The sequence below is a fragment of the Bicyclus anynana genome, chromosome 13 (assembly GCF_947172395.1).
Source record: "Bicyclus anynana chromosome 13, ilBicAnyn1.1, whole genome shotgun sequence".
NCBI lineage: Eukaryota > Metazoa > Arthropoda > Insecta > Lepidoptera > Nymphalidae > Bicyclus > Bicyclus anynana.
In genome coordinates this window covers 5,463,600-5,480,488 of record NC_069095.1, presented here as the reverse complement: position 1 = coordinate 5,480,488, position 16,889 = coordinate 5,463,600, and the positions used below count along the sequence as shown (strand labels likewise).

Below are 16,889 nucleotides of genomic sequence, written 5' to 3'. Positions count from 1 at the left end.
GTTCATAGTATGCCAGTCGTAGACAAAGAATATGTTAACGATCATAGAACTATAACACTGATGTCATTGTCAATCCAAATCGTGTCATTTGTCATTGAAGAACTTGTGTCAAAAATCAAAATGATTAAATGACAATGTCAAATAGTGTTACGGTGTTTGCACTTGCACATTTTTAAACATTAAATATTTTGCCTAAATTTGCCGATGTTTAATAAAATTATCACTCGAAATAATTTCGAATACACATTCGATGCAATGTTAGCTCCAAGAGAACAAAGAATTAGGTTCGGTTCATCATAACGCACAATAAGAATGGCTGCATCTGCCAGCGAGATCGAAGACTTCCTAGGCGGACCTCTTATTTCGTGGGTGAGTGGTCAACAATTTGTCTCTAAGATTCTAACATAAAATCTGAATCAAATATATGCATTGAAATTTTAATAGCCCGTTCGAGCTTACATATTTAAATTCTATTCCAGATATTTTTGTTTTGTAACAGTAAATAAAAATACGAACCTATTTTTGTATATTGCTTTAGTTAGATGATTTAAGACCATTTTACGGAGGATAATAAATTTTTATTTAAAAATAAATGATCGTAATTAAGAATATAACTCATTAAAGGAGAAATCAATAAAAACAAAACAATGGCTTAAATTGACCTCTTTTCTACACATCTTCCCATACAATACACAATGATAGTGTGCAAATTCAATGAATGCATGGTTCTATTTTGTGTACAGTTTAATAAATCACAGTTAAGTTGATATGCTACAAGTGTAATTGAAAATATGCAACTTTATTATATTAATAAAAGATTTCATAAAACTTAGACACATTAAAACAAAAAATGGTTTTACACTTTGGTACTTATTTTTTTCTCTATTTACTCTTAATCTACTTCTACTACTTACAAAAAAATAATAATCTTTGTTTAACATTTATTATTAAGCCAATAAAACATGTGTTATTTTCTTTAAGTTGTTGTATTCTTATGATATATATTTTTAGACATTTTTAAGAGATCATAAAAACTTTTTACTAGTTAAGTAATTTATTAGTGTATTAAATTTCATTCTCACTATCTGAGTTGGTGGTTATTATCCTTCCTAATTATTATTCTGTATTCTTTGTTCATATGGTATACATACATTCAACTGATTTACCAGATATTTCTACCTAATGAAAATCTGTGTTTACTGCCACCAACAATATGAACGGCTGCAAAGCAAGTGTCAATAGGAATCTTCCAGTCAGGATTGTAAATGAAAAAAATAGTCAAGTTTAAGCTAAGCCTTAATACATATAATTAATTAAAGTATTTAGTCTATCTAGTAAGTAAGTTTTATTAATAATAATATTAATATGTTCTTGACCAAAGTTTTGACCACATGAGCCAATCTTATGTTGAGATAAACTGTGAGCCAATCTGATGGTGAGATAAACAGGAGATATGATAGTGCATAATTGTCACAAGCACAGGTGCACTCTATTCTCTCACTGTCATAGTCTTATGAAATAGCAGACTAACATGACTGGTGGAAATTTGCCTGATCACATTGCATCGTGATAGCAGGACCAATGGCTTTACACCCCTGTGCCGTAGGTGTACTAATACCGCCAATTTTCTAACTCCAGTCTGCTATTAACATTTTTCTTGTAAGAAATTTTTTTTTGTTGGCCTGACCAGGGATTCAAGCCCTGGACCTCATTGTCTGTAACGGAACCAGCTTACCTCGAGACCAATGTAATTAACACATTACAAAAACACAAACCAGCTTTTTCAGAATTTTTGTCTGTCTGTCCATTTGTTTGGGCTTGTGCTATGGAATGTCTGAACTTACTGACTGACTTTAACTAGAAACACAGAAGAATCCATGGTTCTTGCAGGATTTGTGAAAAACTGATGTTTCATTTAAAAAATGTCATACCAAATATCTCTGTTAAAATAAAAAAAAAATATGGTTCTTATAATTGTATTTATATTTTCAGTTCAAATCATGTCTGGCAGAGCCGGAAAGCATCAAGAACTATTCCTCGCTATTCGATGGAGATATCTTACATCATATCTACCTCCAGATTGATCCGGAGCCATCCTTTCACATTACGAAACTAACTGGTCTCGAAGACCAAGCATTAATATTGGGGCGAGTAAAAAACTTTGATGCTATCATTAAAAATGTTAAAGCATTATATGAGGAGGAGCTAGGAATGACGCTTTTAGTTGTGCCAGAATGCATTTGCTTAGGAAAGGCACCAGAGTCTCGAGAGGGGTTGGAGAACATGAAGCTCCTAGCTTTGTTGTTACTCGGTGCAGCTGTTCAATGTCCCAACAAAGAGCTTTTTATAACAAGAATAAAAGAACTGGATGTTGATTTGCAACACAACATTGTTGAATGTATAAAACAGGTTTGTATTTTTTTTTTAATAATCACATTAATATTATAATGGTGAAAGTTTGTGTGTGTACATTTGTTATTCTTTCACATGCAAATACTGAATTAATTTGGCTGAAATTGGGAATAGAGATTCTGTATTACATGTATTACATACTTTTTGTATTTACATTAGCTCAAGTTTCGTAGATTATGTAAAAACTGCTAATGTTTTTATAATGACTTGAAAAAAGTGATTTTGATTTAAGAATTTTTCTCAAATTTTGTTTGTTTTCTCAAAACCTACTGATCCAATTTAGATTTTTGATATTTTGTTATTTAAAATATTCAGTAAAAGTATTTTTTTAAATCTATGTAATGTATGTTTTTTCTAAGTTATATTATGGTCAATTTTTTAAATTATTACTTTAGATGTAAATGGCATACAACCTAAAATGTCCATATAAGATCTAAATAGCAATGTGAATCAGTCTTAATGATTCTCCATAATAAGTCTGACATACATGTTACAAATAAGGTAACAGTCCAAAGTTGGTTAGCCACACTGTGTATTTTGGAATGAAACCTAGTCTTAAATGACCTTGAGTTACCTATTTTGCTACACCATGACTTTAAACATCACTGCATGTATGATGTTACTATAATTATTATGAATGTTAATCATTTTACATAAGTACTTAAATGTATTTATACTTATCTACGAGTACCTGATAACTATTTAGTATATATGTTAGAATATAGATGTTTTGCTAAAGGGATAAAATATTGCCTATAACACTAAGGGACAGTGTAGCTTCCAAACAGTAAAAGAATTTTAAAATCGGTTCAGTAGTTTTGGTGCCTATTCAATGCAAACAAACGAGCAATCGAATCATTTATAATATTAGTATTATAATTACGCCAGCTACTTCGTTCGCGTAAAAATCGATGTACACTTTAAACCCCTATTTCACCCCTTGAAAATACTCTTGCATTATACTCATGACATAATAATAAAATTGGTTTGCAATGTGATAACAAAAATTCAAAAATTTTAATGTTAAAGGCACGAATTAATGAAGTTGTTGATCATAATGATCATTAGCTTTGTATGGGCGTTCAAACAAAATTACAACAAATATCTTTGTTATATATGTGTATTAATTAGTTAATATTACCCGAATGTCTCATAAAAATCAATATATTGAAATCTAGTCATCATCCCCATTATATTATAGATTTTTCGTGAATATTTCGTATTCTGTCGATAGATGGCGCACCGTGCATTTTATATCGCGCAGTCGTTTGTTCTTTTGCATTATTATAAGTGCTCTGTCTGTTTTCGTTTGAGTTGCTTGAATAAGTGTCTCATCGAAGCGCTGTGAACTTTTTTTAAACACAGTACTCTGGTAATAGTACTGTGTTAGATATTATAATATAATTCCATGATACAACTGACCTCTGTGATCGGTTAGCGTAGTGAACTAGTGACTAGTGTGAATGTCTTATGTATACTGTCTAACTGTTCAATGTGACTTGCTTATGCTGCTTTTGTGGTGAAGCACTATCAATATCAATCATAATGGCTAAACCGATTTTACTAGTACTTTCACTGGAAGACAGAGGAGATTATTAAGCAAAATATAGCCTAATTACATGCCGAAAAATCAATGATTCCTGGTGAATTTGTGAAAACTAAATTTCACGTGGACGCGGGCATCTAGTATTTGAATAAAAACAGACCACATTCGGATACATTCGGATTCATTAGATCATCGGAAGTTCATTATGTATAAACAAATAATAATATTTCTATTATTTGCGAAAAACATACATAACCTAAAGATGCTCTGACTTTTTAAAGTGTGAGTGTAAGAAAAATCGTGACTTTATAGTTTAATGTGTAATCTGTCGCACAGACTCGTTTTGTTTCGCAGAAAATAGTAGAATATTATTGTGCATACCGTTGGCGATTTCAGGTAACAGATATGCAAACTGTTGTCTTGACACCAGATGCAATAGATCTATTCCAATCACCAACAATGTTTAATCACATGAGAAGGATAGCCAAAGAGAGGGACCATTATTTGCTAAACTGGGCATCTTTAGTACTCAATGAAGGTTTGTGTGAAAATGAAACAGAAAACAAAAGTGGAAAAAGCAGATCAACACAAAATGTAAACCAAAATAATGGTGAGAGTCAACACTTAGCCGTAGAATTAGCTGATTGGAAAGCAAGGCTTAGAAAACAAAGACAGGAATTGTAAGTATTTTTATTGACAAACTATAATTAAAATACTAATTTAATTTCATTAACGCCTGAAATACAATATTTTCTAGGGAAGAAAAATCAGAACAACTCTCAGAATGTCGAGAAGAACTTGAACATACCAAATTAGTTTTGGCTAAGTTACGTGCAGATAGTCAAGAGTGGTTTAATGAAGCAAGAAAAGCAGCTAGTTACAGAGATGAAGTTGATGCTCTTAGGGAAAAAGCAGAAAGATGTGACAGGTACGTAATTTCATACTTCATAATTATATATTACGTTAAAAATGTATCCCTGTTTTCCCTTGGTCACATCATTACTTCAGAAAGATAAATGATTTGATTCATCTCTTTTCTCTGTATGATACTTTGTAGAATTATTTGGTAAAAAAATCAAAAAATATTGTAATATTTCAGAAAACTTACGTCTTATTGATATTTGATACTATCAGTGGCTAGCCGGATTTGGATGAAATTTGTCTCAGACATAATTTATAGTTTACTTTAATTCCTATAGAAATATGATCTACGCGGGTGAAACCGCTGTTTTTAATGATAATAATAAAGTTTTGGTTTTTTATTAGATTAGAACAAGAAATTCAACGGTATCGTGATCGCTTAGCTGATGCAGAATATTATAAAACTCGAGTAGCAGAGTTACGTGAAGATAACAAAGCCCTTATGGAAACTAGAGATGCTTTAGAAGAACAATTACAAAGAGCGCGAAAGAGGGCCGAACAATGCTTAACTCTAGAAGCAGCTATGATTAAATTAAAAAGGGAGGCTAATGACATTGCTTTGGTAAGTTGCGTGAAATATATAAAAATATGATAAAAAGAAATGATTTATAAATTGTATTACTAATTCATGTTTATTTCTTGAAGGAAAGGGATGCTGATCAGCAAAAGATTCAAGAATTAATTGAAGAAAATAATCACTTACAGTACATAACTAGATCAGTATTAAGCGAAAGTAATAATAGTAATTTAGATACGGATAACGAAGGTGAAAATACATTAGAATCTGGGGAGAATAGTTTGTCAGAACAATTGACAAGCAATGCACAAGCAAGAGCTTTAAAACTTGAATTAGAAAACAAGAGATTGCTATCTACTATAGACAGTCTTAGAGAGCAATCATTATTAGAAAGTAGTGACAAAGTGCTTGAGCAAGAAAAAGAAAAAAAGAGACTGACACTTAAATGTGAACAGTTACAAGAAAATTGTAACAGACTTAAGCAGCAAAATTCTGAATTGGAAGAAGTGTTTAAAAATGCTTTAGAAGAAAATCGTAAATTGCAAGATTCATTAGATAAGCAAAAGTCTTTTATGGATAGACAGGCAATTGATAGAGATTCAGAAAAAAATAAGTTGCAGGACTTTGAAAGGCATTTAGAATCCTTAACTAAAGATAAACAAAGAATTCAAATGTTATGTGATTCTATACAACGACGGGCAGATGACCTTGAGAAAACTTTAGATTCGAGGACTAAAGAATTAAATCTAACTAAGCCTGAAGCTGAAAAAGTAACTCGACTGATCATACAAACAGAAGAATTGAAAACAAAACTAACTTATAGTGAGAAAGAGTCTCATAATTTGCAGAGAGAGGTTAATAAATTAAAGGAAGCAATTGAAGAGAAAGCTGTTTCGCTTGATACAATCACCACTGAAATTGAACTTAAAAACAAAGAAATAGAAAGGTTAGCTAGACAATTTGATATCAATCAGACATTAAGTAATAAACTTCAAGACTTAGAACAAAAAACACAAGAGCTGAAATCTCATAGAAAAGTTGATACGGAAACCATACAAACTCTACAAAAAGATTTGATATTAGAGAAAGTCAATTTTGATAAATTGAGAAACTGTATGGAAAAATTAGGAGTTAATACTTCAGACATAATTGCTAAAGATGTAAACGTGGAAGAATTATTAGAAAAAGTAATAACTAATGTAGACCATGAAACTTTAATATCAGAAATAGCCGCTAAAGCGAATATCTTTAAATTGGTGCCCTGTAATTGCAACAATAAAGAAAAGCCTGATATTGAAGAAAGTATAATAAATCCACAAATAGAACAATTATCTGCGGATCTAGCAGCATTACAAATTTCATTAGAAAACTGCCAAGCTGAAAATGCTAAACTTCAAGTTAATGTAGCTACTTTAAATTCACAAAATGGTTCACTGATTTCACAACAAATGACTTTACAACTTGCAAATAGTCAGCTAGCTGCAGAAAAGGAGGAAATTTTGAAGCAGTTGGAAGTCTTAAAAGATAAACAGGATAATCTTTTGCGTGATCAAGTAGCTTTGCAAACTCTTCACGAACAATTAAACACAGAGTACGAAATGTTACTCAGTGAAAAAGAACCTGTAAAAGCAGCCATTCGGGACTTAAAAACAGAAAATAGAGAACTTAAGGAAAAGTTGACCACATACGAGAAGAAAGTCGCAGAATTTGAGTTGGAGCGCGAGAATCTAAAAATAGAATCAAGAAATTTGACTAATCTAAGAGCCGAACATTCGAAACTAAAAGAAGATTTTAGGAACTTATTTACGGCCAGTGACAGATTAAAGAATGAGTACAGAAACATGCAAGAAGAATATAGAAACATTCGAAGTGAAGTGACACAATTAAAATTAAGAAATACAGAGATGTCTGGTGAGATAAATACGAAATCTGAGGTTATCACGAGTATGGATTTAGAAATAAGCAAAACTAATCAACATTGTGATATGTTGATTCAAATGAACAAAAGTTTAGATGCTGATAGAAGATCATTGATGGATCACGTTTCACAGCTACTTACTCAATATCACGAGTTATTAGCACACTCTTTAAAAGATAAGCAACATTATCATGAAGAGGAAAAAATGTTCGCCGATAGAGTAAACGCCCTGTGTCGTCAAAAAGAAAAATTAGAAGAGAAAATAATGGAACATTATAAGAAACTTGATAATTGCGCACCTAAAAGAAGAGGCTTTGGTGCATCATTCGTGAAACGTGTGCGGAAAGCTGGCACAGACTTAATAAACAAAGTGCCTTCGAGGAATAACAAAAGAATAGAGGATGCGAGTCGGTCGAAATCACAACTGACCCTGGCTGGCTCTGAATCTGGCGAATCAGACCCAGGCAGCCAGGATCTTGACAAGCTATCCAAAATGTCCGATCAAGATCAAGGTTCATCAAATCCTAGTGTCGAATCACCCAGACACGGGTCTGAATCAAGTTTTACCAGGCGGTTTGATGACACTCTTTTGAAGAAATCCGAAAATATGGACATGTCAGCTTCAATACATAGTTTAGACCCTGTCAGGATTCCTAGTGAAAGTAATTTCGTTCGGAGGCTGTCTTCCGCGTCTATTCATAGCGGAGGAGGCGACGATGCTCTCATAAGAGCGTCGCTACGGAGACGGCCACATAAAGCAGTTCCACCCACACATCGGAATAGTTATCAAGGTCTAGACGGAGAATCTAGTTTGCCTGCAGGTATGTATTTTTTATACTTCTACTGACGTCAGAAATACTTCGCCATAATCTATTACATGGTATTTTTTTTAAAAGAATATTTGCCATATCTTTTAAATATGACCAATATTCCCCTCCATTTAGTCGGGAAAGACTGTATCAGGAATGGGTACAACAATAGACCAACCAACGAACGGGGATCGAACCACCAACCGTGTGATGAGTCCGACCACTTTACCGTTGAGCTATTGAGACTCTTTGGAGGTTCAAAATTTCAATTTAAAAATTAGTAGGTATTAGTAAAAAAATATTATTAATTCGGAATTTTGTTATATCTAATTGCAAATAATTCCAGCCTCAACACCATCCCCTGTATTTGGTGCAGCCGGAACTCGCCGCACAGTATATTTGACTGATGACAATCCAGAGGTCAATCTCAACAGCAAACCGCAAAGTACACCGGTCAAGGAGAATCCTACTTACTTGGTTTACAATAGAATTTCCACGGTGATAGGCGATGGTGCTTGTAAAAGCAGCGATAGATCGAACGAACACCATAGATCACAGGAGCCAACGAGATCAGTGGATGATGAAGAGGATACACAACGTGCTACAAGTCGAGCTGAAAAGCCTGAGAATTCTAAAGAAACGGCTATATGGTATGAATATGGGTGTGTATAAAATTTTTACTATTGTAAAAATGTGTTTGATTAGACTGATGGGATGCCTTGAATTTCGAAATGAAATTGGAAACGTGTGATTATATCTGTTTGATATCTATATTAATATTAATAATGATGGTATGAGATCCGTTATAAGAAATATATACCCTCATCTCATCTGTTATTTATTTGAGATAAGAAATAAATGATGGAAAATATTCACATTGTCACATTCCACATGGGTTGCCTAGGTAAATTGCGACTGAATAGTATTAAATGCATATATTTTTTTAATTTATTTAATTTCCTTCTCTCATTGGTTAATTGAAAAAAAATGTACATAAGTTAATAGTAAATAATAAAATATACCCAAAAAAAGTTAAAAGTAGAGGTTGCTTACTTTCATACTGCAACCGTGGGGTTGCCAGCAGTTATGTAATGTTATTTAGTCGACTAATACGTCAAATGAAAGCATATTTTAACTGAATTAGGTTGTCTTTCCTAGATTTAGAATGATAAATGTTTTTGGCCGCAATTTTACTCTGCAATCTATTTGCAAGGTGTCACTGAACATTATCTATCATTTATTTCGTAGCACTAATAAATAACAGATGGGGTCATATATTTCTAATGCCGGATCTTATGATATTTCAAGTATATCGTGATTATGTGGAACAGTATTATTCGGCATTTATATTTTAAAGTTCAAATATGATTGCAGTAGTTATATTGTGAATGTAAAATGTTGACATCTCTCTTTTTTATTATGTGACTATTTTTTATGAGGCTAGATTTGTTACCCTGTTTATAAAGTACCTACCGTTGCAATATGTTTCATCTTCGTAATGTTGCATTACATAAATATATATGAAACCTCAGACCAATTATAGAAGGACCACTATCGCACCTAAATTCACGAACAAAATTGTCTGCCATTTTCTAAGGAAAACGAGCTTAGATTTGGTATATATCTAATACTAAAGTAGAAGTTTTTGCCCGTTTTTTACACCAATAAACTACACAAAAAGGCATTTTTACGGAGCTCTAACCGACGAACACGGTTACAACTATGAAACATCGATGCTATAGACAGTTTTAATAATCGCATTAGATCGTTGATCATATACTTTGACAGAAAAGTATCGTCTATAGCTTGGCAACTTCGTAACACTCCCGACGCGGAAGCAGGCCGGGGGGCGTGTACCGATGAATTTCACATCTCACACCACACGCACGATTTCACACCCGCGCAGTCTTTCCCCTGGTCGCCCGCATATCATGGGATTGTCATCAACTAACTTGCCAGACTATAGCGAGGCAGGTCCTATACACTAATTGGTCTGAGTATGTTACAGATTGGTTGTCTTTTAGGTATGTATAGAGTGAATGTGATTCTATGTAAACTGTTATGTTGACTTATAGGGTATATGCATGTGGTCCGAATGGAGGCCAGAAGGCCAGATATTTTTTTTTTTGTATTCTTTATTGGTTTTTCAATTTTAGAAATAGATTAATAATAAAAAAATACACGCATATTGTTTATTGCTAAATACTCGATACATAAGACATACATCCAGTTGAATTAAGGTGTTTAGGGAATGGTTATTGTAGGAGTATTTAAAGCAATAATCACTAAAATTGGATATTTGTGTGAAAGTCATTTACAATGTGTCGTCATCAAATAATACATTTTTATATCACTCTTCTAGGGCATATTATTCGCCGGTGTACCGAAGTGGCGAAGTAACATTTGAAGCTGTATTATTTTTTTATGTTACCAACAAGCGTAATAAACAAGAAAACGAGCAAACAAATTAATGATAAGCCTTTAAAAAAATATCGTAAAACGGTATTGCAAACTTTTTTTGATAAAGTAATGATTAATTTTATATATCATATCATTATTAAAGTAGAATTATCAAGATTTTTTTTAGATATAAGTAAACTGCCGGGTGGTTAGGATAGGTATGGGCCGGGGATGACCATTCCCCTTTGTAATCTTTTCAAATTACTGTACTACTTGTTGTATTAATAATATAACAGAATACTTATTATTTGATGACGACAAATAGTGTAAATAATGAATCGTAAATTAATAGTATAGTATGTGCCAAATTTCTAGTCTGCTTTGAAGTTGCAACACGCCAAACTAATTTGTGTTCAGAGCTGACTAAAAGTTTGGCGACGTTTATAATAAGATATTCCTAGTTTTTTTATACGCTGTATCGTACAAATATCAGAGGCATAATAAATACGTTGATTCGAAGAGCCTTTTTTAAAGAGGTTGAAAGTATTATCAACACATTTGTTTGTAATTTTTCATATAGGACTCCTTACTGTACTTCCTAACTTGACAAAACAATGCCTATAATACTTGTGATCGTGAAAGCCTCAATCTGTTATAATTATTAATTTTGGAGAATATCCCGAACAGACAAAAAGTATTTTAAATGTATTATTCCTAGCTGTTCTTATTTTAATTCTCCATTTAAGTTTTGGTATTTATATTTTTCAAAGTAAATCTTTACCATATGAATCTGGTGGAATTTACTTACAAATGTATTGAGAAAATATTGTATTTGTGTGCATTTATAAATAAAAATCATAGCAATATTATTAAAATCCTTCCTTATAATTATAAAGCCTGCCTAATTTTATGCAGAAAGCAACACATTTGCACACTATTATAATAAATAATTATATCACCATATCAGTAAAGTATGTATATTAAAAATATAAATAATTATGTGCCTATAATAAATAATAATATTACATAATATTGCCTTGCCAGTGGTCTGTGACAGTTAATAATAATCAAACGTTTGGTTATTGCAACTTTTTAAATAAATTTGACAAGCTCTATTATAATTAATAATATAGTCCAGGATCCAGTGAACATTTTTGCAAATTATTACTCTGAAGCAAATTTTTCGTATTTGCTTTTTTTTTGATGACCTCGTTATCAATACATATGTCGATGGAAGGAACTACAAACCGAAAAACAATTAAAGAATTTTTGTAAAGGAAATACCTCATCAAAATGAAGCTACTCACAGAAATGATAGTTGATAAAAGTTGTAAAAATGCTTCTGGATCCTGGACTAATATAATTTTATTTGTGATTTTTTGCTGATGAGATTTTTTTTTATATAGAACATGAAGTTAGAATGTTGTGAGGATTAGTAATGTTAGTTTTAAGTACAAGTTCATAATATTTTCTTTATGTATAGGTTCTTTTTATTGATATTAATTTTATTCTTAAATAATGTGTGACAATAGTAGGTAATAATGATTTTTAAAGTATAAACCCAGTGTACCTTTATTTAGAATTTTATTTAGTTGTGTATGTAGATAGATGAAATCTTACTACAGTGAATTAGAAATATATAATTTAAATTGATAATTCAATAACACTATGTTTAACAATTAATGCATTTAATATCTAACGTAAGCAATTTATATGGGATTTAAATTTAATCACAATTTTAATTTCATAATTTAAATAAACTATCTCATATTGATTGAATTTTAATTCTGTTTTTTTTTCTTATATTAATAAGACTTATAATAACAATCACAGTAATTATAATTATAATTTAATAAATATATTTTTAGTACAAAATGAATTATGATTAAATTGAATCAATAGAATTTTTTTATTAATAATTTTTCTTTTACGTGGTAACTTTGTATGAAGGACTCTGTATTTAAAATTTTAAAACTTTGATTTTCATGTTGTTTTATACGTAACTAGACTGATGAAAAAAATTGGTGTACCTTCATTATATAATAATTTAAAATGATAAATTTATTTAGTACTACGAGAGCCAGATCACAAAATATGTATTAAAAACTCCAATGAAAATCGCGAATTAGATATTAAGTAATGTAATAAGCACCCCAATCTTACAATCCAAATAAGGTTTCATTTTTTGTATTGTCTTCATGGATATGGATATGGGATGACATTGCCTATATTATTCTACAGAATTGTAATATCAAGACTAAAAATTCAGAATTGTCATCATTTTGCAGAGAATGATGGGACTATAATTTTTTTTAAAAGCATATCAATATTGTAATGAAAAGTGATTGTATAACCCCCAGACAAGGATTTTATGTTTCCGTTAGGGGGTGTATGATTTTTTTTCAGAATATGTTTCTTTCTTATTTATGAACTTGTTTTTGCACAGCATATAACAAGATTCTGTAGTTACAAAATAGTGTCTGGCATTATACCCAGCATGATAAGTGGCATGAATGTACTAGAATGCCAGGTAAAAATAATTTATGTATAAGTACAGGAAATCTAGAAAAAACCGATGGTAGAATCTTTACAAATAGTAAACTGACGTTTCAAAAGTGGTTGGAAAGTGAGCCTACTTAAAATAAATGAATTTTGATTTTTTTTGAATTTTCGAAAATCATATAAGATTAGTAAAAGTGACAATGACATTAATTGTAGATGAGAATGTCCTCTACATTTTTTGTCAAATAAACTTTAATGTAAAACTCATAGTTTAGGAGAAAAACGCAATCCAAAAACTTTTTGACTTTCTGAGCTACCCGTCGATGTACTCAAGTTAAGCTTGTTGCTCCCTACCAGTTATAAAATCTCGAGTCATATTTCCTAGATTTCCTGTACTATACTGATCAAGTTAGAATAAACATTAATTAAAAAGAAATAGAAAAAGATTCATTTTGTTCAACAATACATGTTTCAATATCAATCATACTGTCATATTTTGGTAGTTTTCGTACCCATGTTGATGTTATAATTCGCAACAGCTTGAAATAATATATGCAAGGCTTATTGCAGGCCTAATGACTGGAGGGAGCGTTGGAAAATGGTACTATCACATGGTGCTCTGCTTTACTATTAAGTAGAAAACGATTACTGTACAATGTTTCGTATTGTTTTTTTTTTTATATTACAGTGATGTACTGTACTTAATATAATTAATCGCCTCTCACCGAATTACTTATCTTAGCACACCTTTTTTTGAATAAAACATCAATACAATATAGTCTATTTTATTTTCAAACAATTCTTACAAAGATTATTAGGAACATTACAGTTTTGAACAGTAAATAGTATTTATGGATTCTGATTTTACATAGGTACATAACAAGGTAATATGACATTGTCTTATTCCACATTTCTGACAGTTTTGACTCCAAGAACCAAGATGTAGAATTAAGCCATAGTAACAGTCATTTAAGTAAGTTTGTCAATTTTCAAACTGTCATTCAGTCTATTAAGTTTCTGGCTAGTAAAAATACATAAAAGCTGATTCTTTAAATACATTACATATTGCTACAATATTCTAATTGCTAACATTTTTTTAATTACTCTCTGTCAACCTCTAATCTTAAAGAACATAAACAATCGAACTCATGAAGCAGTCAATCTGTTGAAAAAAACATACCAATCAAATAGAGAACCACCCTCTTTTTGAAGTTGGTTAACTAAACTATGCCTATTAATAAAATTAACTCTTAACAATAATTTGACTATTCTTTTATGGCAATTAAAATCCATTTTAATTTAACTATAATATGATAAATGCAAAAGTAATTGCCTCATTAGTTTGTTGCATAATACTTACTATGTGAACTGAATCTAAATTAATGTCTGAACAAGGATACTACAACACACCTTTATTCCAAAAATTAAACTTGAAATAAATGTGAGAATTCGAAAAACTTTGAAATATTGTGAAACCTGTCAGATTAGGCAGAGGCAAGGTCCTGGTTTCATCTAGTACACAATGTATCTCATTAAGCACTAAATAAATATTCATGAATACTGTAAGCACATTAAATTAATTATTTTTCATGTGTTTTGGTAACTATTCACAACTGTTATTCAAACAAACCCTAATGAACATTGTTTTATTCTATAAAACTAAATCTTTAATTATACCTAATAATAGAATTATTATTATAAATATATACTTTTTTGTCAAAGAGATCCATTTAAATTGGTTTCAGTTGTTACTTCCCATTGTAATACTGGTATTGGTTGCATTGAAACTTTGAATGGTACACCAGACACAACTGCTTTATGTCCTGCTTGTACTTTCGGTGGAAGGTAAGATATTATGCACTGAAAAATGAAAACATTCTATATTACAAGATTTAGTCTGATTATTTACCAAGACGAAGAAGAAGAAGTAGAAATACTATAGTGCACACAAAAATACAGTAATATATAAAACATTAAAAACAATTAATAATCTAAACTTAGCATGCAACGGCGGCCTTAATACTATACTAGCGGACGCCCGCGACTTTATCCGCGTGGAATTCAGTTTTTCACAAATCCCGCGGGAACGGAACAAACTTTCGCTTTTATAATATTAGTTAAGCCTTACTCAATCCTAGGTTCTGCAACTGATTGGACTTTATTAATGGATACGTACGAGAAACATTATAAAATCCCAGCCTCTCCTGTCGAGAGGACTTGCAAGGAAAGAGCAGGAAGGTGCAATACATTATATACATATGTTATATGTACAATTATTAATTTTACAAGTACTAATTTTTGAAATGAAAAATACTGTACCTTTGGTTTAGCTATTTCTGTTGACATGTACCCAATGCACATAGTCCTTGTTGTGTGTCCCCAAAGAAGTTCTCCTTCTCCAATTTGTGGATTAAAAGTGAGTGCTAAAGACCCTCCCAGCCTCTCTGGGATGTCCCACAGAAAGGGAGATTCTAAAAACTTTTCCTTCAGACATCTATCAAGACCCAATGTTGGGGATGATTCTTGTAAGCTTTCAGCAGAGTTTTTGGCTAGTTGAGTCCTAATCAGATGTTCACCACATCCAGAAGTGCATGCTGCAATAGATGGTTTGGTGCCATCTCTGCTCATTTCTGCCCAAACCCCACTACCAAAAGATGCTGCTTGTCCCACTCTACCCTCGTGTTTTAGAGACACCCCTCCCGAACTTGCTCCAGATGCCACAACACCATATGAATCTACACATATGGCTCCTACAGTATCTAAAGGGCTAAATTTCAGGTCATTTTGTACAGAATATCTCTTTAACTTCCGTTTACAATGTTTGTAATTACGAAATGCCTTGCTGGATACCATTTTTTGGTCGTCAACAATTTGTAAGCCCATCCTTTCCGCCCAAGTTTTAGCACCTTGGCCTGTGAGAATACAGGGTGGCACCCTTCCTAAGGAGAGACTCTCACATTGTTTAACACATAGCTGTTTGGCGAGTGTTATCGGATTCCAAACATTGGATACAGCTCCGCATGCACCGAAGTGTAAAGTTTGTCCATTCATTATAGACGCGTCACATTCTACTAGACCATCCCAACTCAGATTCGAGCCATAGCCAGCGTTAGTCAAGGGGCTATTTTCTAATTCTGCAATAAAAAGTTATACTATGAGTCAAACAGTAACAACCAGTATCGTAATAATTCGTTTGTACTCAGCTACTGACCTATTATAGCATTTTCTACAGCGTCAACAGCGTTACCTCCTCGCGATAGTGTTTCAGAGGCTCTTCTGCATGCAGTATAGCAAGTTTTTTGATAGTCTTTTCTTAGAGAGTCACTGTGAAACCCAGCCCCTAAAAAAAGTGAGTGTATTATTACCACGCTTTTAGTAGTTAGGTTTTAAATAAACGAGCCTTACATACCGCAATGAACTGCTATAAATCCATTCATCGTTACAGCTGTATTTTTAAAACGAAAACCCTCTATTAATTTACTTAGTATTTACATTTTACAATTTATTTTCGGGTCTGTATTGATATTCCATCACATCTATGTTTTTTTTTTTCATAAAACAAAACAAACCGCAGACAATAACCTGCTTCAGTTTTTTCTTAAATAATCTTTGGGTTCTAGTCTTATTGAGTACGTCTATGGTAATAACCATAGAAGAATTAGATAAGGAGATGCATGACAATCAAATTCAACAAGAAAGTCCATCATTTTAAGGTAAACTCGTACATCGACAACATTTGACACTAATAAATATATAATGTGGGTAGTCTAAGGACACACACAATATAGTTATTTGGTATACTGAATCAATTTTGAAAAACCTTTTACCACTTAAAAGCCACATTATTTGTGAGTATTTACACTA

The 16,889-nt window shown here is 31.9% G+C and overlaps 2 protein-coding genes across 2 annotated transcripts; one reads left to right on the top strand and one right to left on the bottom strand.

The window, feature by feature from the left end:
- Positions 1-115: 115 nt before the first annotated feature.
- LOC112046169 (protein Daple) lies at positions 116-13,799 on the top strand. Its single transcript, XM_024082711.2, has 7 exons — positions 116-369; positions 1,993-2,409; positions 4,355-4,638; positions 4,716-4,886; positions 5,225-5,441; positions 5,525-8,135; positions 8,470-13,799. The coding sequence occupies exons 1-7, from the start codon at positions 313-315 to the stop codon at positions 8,793-8,795; spliced, it is 4,083 nt and encodes a 1,360-aa protein (XP_023938479.2). The 5' UTR covers positions 116-312; the 3' UTR covers positions 8,796-13,799.
- LOC112046176 (threonine aspartase 1) lies at positions 13,795-16,609 on the bottom strand. Its single transcript, XM_024082724.2, has 4 exons — positions 16,435-16,609; positions 16,237-16,365; positions 15,345-16,159; positions 13,795-14,885 (listed from the first exon to the last, which is right to left on the bottom strand). The coding sequence occupies exons 1-4, from the start codon at positions 16,460-16,462 to the stop codon at positions 14,742-14,744; spliced, it is 1,116 nt and encodes a 371-aa protein (XP_023938492.1). The 5' UTR covers positions 16,463-16,609; the 3' UTR covers positions 13,795-14,741.
- Positions 16,610-16,889: the final 280 nt, after the last annotated feature.

Coding starts and splice junctions, on each gene's coding strand:
- LOC112046169 (XM_024082711.2), top strand. CDS start 313: ATGGCTGCATCTGCCAGCGAGATCGAAGACTTCCTAGGCGGACCTCTT. Junction 370..1,992: donor GCGGACCTCTTATTTCGTGG/GTGAGTGGTCAA, acceptor TTATATTTTCAG/TTCAAATCATGTCTGGCAGA. Junction 4,887..5,224: donor AAAGCAGAAAGATGTGACAG/GTACGTAATTTC, acceptor GTTTTTTATTAG/ATTAGAACAAGAAATTCAAC.
- LOC112046176 (XM_024082724.2), bottom strand. CDS start 16,462: ATGAATGGATTTATAGCAGTTCATTGCG. Junction 16,160..16,236: donor TGTAGAAAATGCTATAATAG/GTCAGTAGCTGA, acceptor TTTTTATTGCAG/AATTAGAAAATAGCCCCTTG. Junction 14,886..15,344: donor CAGAAATAGCTAAACCAAAG/GTACAGTATTTT, acceptor TTCATTTTTCAG/TGCATAATATCTTACCTTCC.